This window comes from Anastrepha ludens, chromosome 4 (assembly GCF_028408465.1).
Source record: "Anastrepha ludens isolate Willacy chromosome 4, idAnaLude1.1, whole genome shotgun sequence".
Lineage (NCBI taxonomy): Eukaryota > Metazoa > Arthropoda > Insecta > Diptera > Tephritidae > Anastrepha > Anastrepha ludens.
Window position 1 is genome coordinate 123,193,403 of NC_071500.1, and position 4,418 is coordinate 123,197,820.

A 4,418-nucleotide genomic window follows, 5' to 3' on the forward strand; every position below is an offset into this window, starting at 1 on the left:
ACGGGCTTATGTTACTCTCGCTATTAAAAGCGCAGAAAAGCCGCTCAAGCAAAATAATATCAAAATCGGATGGGTTAGTGCAAGGATCAGAGCTAGCACATCTCTGAAGCGGTGCTACCGGTGCTTCGGTGTCGGACACCTTCAATCAAACTGCAAAGGACCAGACAGAAGCGGAAAAGGTATATGCACTCGATGTGGAGAAGCTGGGCTCAAAATGAAAGAGTGCACCAAAGAGCCCAAATGCTGCCTATGTACTGATGCCAATCGCAGCGAGACAAAGCATATGCCAGGCTCGGGCAAATGCCCGATGACAAAAGAACATCCCAAGATAAGATAAGATATGATTATACTTCAAGCAGATACGCACAGGAGTAAAAACGCAGACCTGCTAATGGAGCAGATGGTCTTAGAAAAAGGAGTTCAAGCAGTATTGATAAGCGAACAATATCCTCAATCCGAGAAAGCTTGGATCGAAGACGAGTCGGGAACTGCCGTCATCAGGCTACCTAGGGGCACAAATTTCGTAATAACCCCGAAAGGATCTGGCGATGGTGTCGTCTACGTTCAAAACAGCCAATTCACAATGACAAGCTGTTATCTTACACCGAATGACAATATAGATGAAAGACGACTAATAATAGCGGGAGATTTAAACTCAAAAGCAACCGAATGGGGCTCGGCGACAACGAACTCAAGAGATAAACGAGTGCTGGACATGGCAGCCAGACTAGGTTTAGTGGTGCTCAACACAGGAACGACTACGTACCGAAAGCCAGGTTGCGAAGGCACAACACCCGACATACCCCTAGCATCGGAAAGCACAGTCACCTTTACTAAAGACTGTAGAGTCCTGGAAGACTACAATGGGAGTGACCATCAATACATCACGTTATGCATTGAAATGGAAACCCAAAGAGTGCGTGAAAATCGAAATAAAAGTACACGCAAATGGAACATAAACAAGCTAAACCCAGCGACGCTCCTTGCGACTATTGACGAAAATAAAACGACGATCTACACGAATAGTACAGCAAAAACACTAGTCAAGGCAACAATGCAATGCATTACGATAGGTTGCAATGCATCTATGCCTAAAATAGATAAGAACAAAAAAAGAAATGCTGTACACTGATGGACACATGAGATCGCAGAACTTAGAGATATGTGCATCCATAAGCGTAGAAAGTATACTAGAGCCAGAAGATTGGGCCCGGCGATAACGGAATCCGAAGATTACAAAAAGAGCAGAAAAGAATTGAGGAAAGCTATAAGTGAAAGCAAAAAAGACAAATGGGAAGAGCTACGAAACGATCTAAACAATAACCCATGGGGGTTGGGCTACAAAATTGTTATGAAAAAGCTAGGAGCCAAATCCCCTGCTGCTGATATGGAAACCGAAATGGTAAGCAAAATAGTCGACACACTCTTCCCAACACACTGTGCTGAGAGGGAAGAACTGGACTATGAAGCAACGGAACCTGTCCCATTCACAGAAGAAGAACTTATGGATGCTGCAAAAGCAATGAAATGCAGTAAAGCGCCAGAAACTGATGGCATAGTTGCAGAAATATTGAAACTATTGGCAATCGAACGCCCTCTTTTGCTGCTGAACATGTACAACGCATGCCTAAAAGAAGGAACTTTTCCAGAAATATGGAGAAAACAAAAACTAGTACTAATCAGTAAGGGAAAGGGAGACCCAACATTAGCTTATAGATCGTTATGTATGCTGGATAGCGCAGGAAAACTCTTTAGTACTCTTTGAAACTGATAAAGCATAGGCTTAACGAAGGCGTAGAGAACAGTGGCGGCCTCTCCGACCGGCAGCATGGTTTTAGAAGTGGCAGATCTATCTTAGGAGCCATCAAAGATGTAATAGCTAGCGTAGAACATGCCCAGGCAGGTAATCGATACTCCAAACGCTTAGTATTACTAGCCACACTGGATATTAGAAATGCTTTCAACAGTTTAAGTTGGGACGACGTAATTAATCTATTGAAGATTATTCGTAGCTATCTAAGCAATCGCGTGCTCTTATACGAAACGCGAGAAGGGTGTAAGACTAAACAAATAACAGCAGGGCGGCCCAAGGATCAATACTCGGACCTGAACTCTGGAATATAAGCTACGGTGAAATCCTTCGAATAGAGATGCCTGAGGATGTGCATTTAGTGGGATACGCAGATGACATTGCAGCTCTAATAATCGCTCGAAACACTGACGAAGCCAAAAGGAAGTTAAATCAGGTGATGATCCGAGTTCAGACATGGCTAGAAGACCATGGATTAAAACTGGTCACAGAGCGCAAACGGAGATGGGAGGCAAAAAACACAGGAATCCCAGTACCACGCTTCTCCGATATTAGAGTTTAAACGCTCACACTTTGGCAGGCAAGATGGCACTCTGATGGCTCGATGGACGGCGAGACTAATACCCGATCTAAAAAAGTGGGTATAAAGAAAGGAGTCAACCAAACTGCATGTATGGAGATACTGAGTATGATGATGTGGAGCACACCTTCTTTAAATGCGAGAGGTGGAACGTAGAGACAACAGGTCTGCAACGAGCTATTGGTGTATTTACACCTCAAGAAATTATCGAGAAAAGGATGATAGACGAAGAAAAATGGAATGCCGTCGCAAATTTTGTGGGGTCATTATCCGAAAAAAGAAGCGCGAAATGGAAAGTTATGCTGAGAGCATTGAGCATAGGTTTCTCAAAACAGGCGACCCTGGACGCAGGGTGAGTAAGTAAGCAATGCGGAATCAGTCCCGGGGTGGAGGGAAAAATCCAAGAGAAGAGGAGCGATACTTTTAGTGGAATCACCACACTCGTAGTAGCGACGGTTACTACAGTGGGCCATATAGCGTTTGCTTTTTGAACCACCTATTTTTTGAGAATGGTAACACAAATGACATGTGAAATATGTTCATAATTTACTTAAAGGTTTGACATTTTCGAAATAGAACGCTATACGCTTGAACAAAATTGGGAAATATTGAAAACCTATTTCCAAAGTGGTGAATCTTCTTCTTCCGCGGTTACAGTAAATGGCGAGCGTTACCGTGACATTTTCAACGAGTTTTTGTTTCCAAAAATTGAAGAGGATGACATGGACGACATTTGGTTTCAACAGGACGGTGCAACGTGTCACACTGCCAAAGTTACACTCGAACTTTTGGCTACCGTTTTTGAATTCCGATATCAATTGGCCGCATCGGAGCTGTGATTTAAGCCCGTTGGACTATTTTTTATGGGGATCCGTTAAGGACAAATGCTATGCGAACCATCCAGAGACGATTGATGCTTTAAAACACGAAATCGAAGTATAAATGACAATGTTCAATCTTCAAAATAAAAAAAAAAGTTTGAAAAAATATTGATTAGTTTTTTTTATAGCCGATTCAAAAAGCAAATTTTACATGGCCCACCCTATATATGGTGCGAAGGCATTTTTAACCCAACCTCACCGCCAAAAAAAAAAAAAAATTTACAGTTTGGTGCGGTGTTATGGCCACTAGAGTTATCGGACCCTATTTCTTTGAAAATGGGGATGAAACGCCGGAATCGATTTCAGGAGCTTCTTACATAACATTGATTGAAAACTTTTTGCGGCCAATGGCGGAGCAATATCCTAATTTGTGGTTTCAACAAGATGGTGCAACTGCGCATACTGCTAGGCAGTAGTCTTTAGTCATTAGTAGGTCTTATTTGGCCCACCCGACCATCATTTCAAAATGTTCCAACGGATTGCCAGTAAATTTAAAAGGAAAGAATGCCAATTTATTACATAATATAACCACACGGTAAAATCTTTTATTCCTAAATTGTAACTTTACTCATTCTCTCTATATATTACTAAATTTTCAGATTTAAAATTTTAAAAACTGCAGTAAGCAAAACCAGAAAAAAAAATTCTGCCAATAAACTACACTCTGGAAAAATTTGTCGTTGACAGGGGACATCTACATTTGAATTGTCACTTTCGCAAATTATGGCGACATCTACATTTCAATTATCCATTTTTTTATATTATAGCACGATACGGATATGCATTTTATATTTGTCTATGCAAATAGCCGCATTTTATGAGCAATAAAATGTAGGAAATATTGCTGTTTTTTTTTCTTTCCCCTCTAATTCTATCAATTAATAAGTACGAGTCATTTGACAAACAAATTTAATAATTCAAGGCGAAGAACTCATAATAATGAAATCTTAATTATTAATTTCAAACGGATAAAAATTACGTTTATAGGAAATAAACTATTCTCTAGAGTAAAACTATTCTCATTTCATCCAGCACGGATTTTATTATAGCACATAAGTAGTTATAACAACTGGCTCATTTTATTGAAACTCCATAAAGTATGCCAGAGAACTTTTAAGAAAGCGAGGGTGAAAATAATAAATGAACT

At 40.5% G+C, this 4,418-nt stretch overlaps 1 protein-coding gene across 1 annotated transcript; it reads left to right on the plus strand.

The window, feature by feature from the left end:
• Window positions 1–340: 340 nt before the first annotated feature.
• On the plus strand, window positions 341–1,132 carry LOC128861993 (uncharacterized). Its single transcript, XM_054100364.1, has one exon. It carries the CDS (start codon window positions 341–343, stop codon window positions 1,130–1,132), a length of 792 nt encoding a protein of 263 aa, XP_053956339.1.
• Window positions 1,133–4,418: the final 3,286 nt, after the last annotated feature.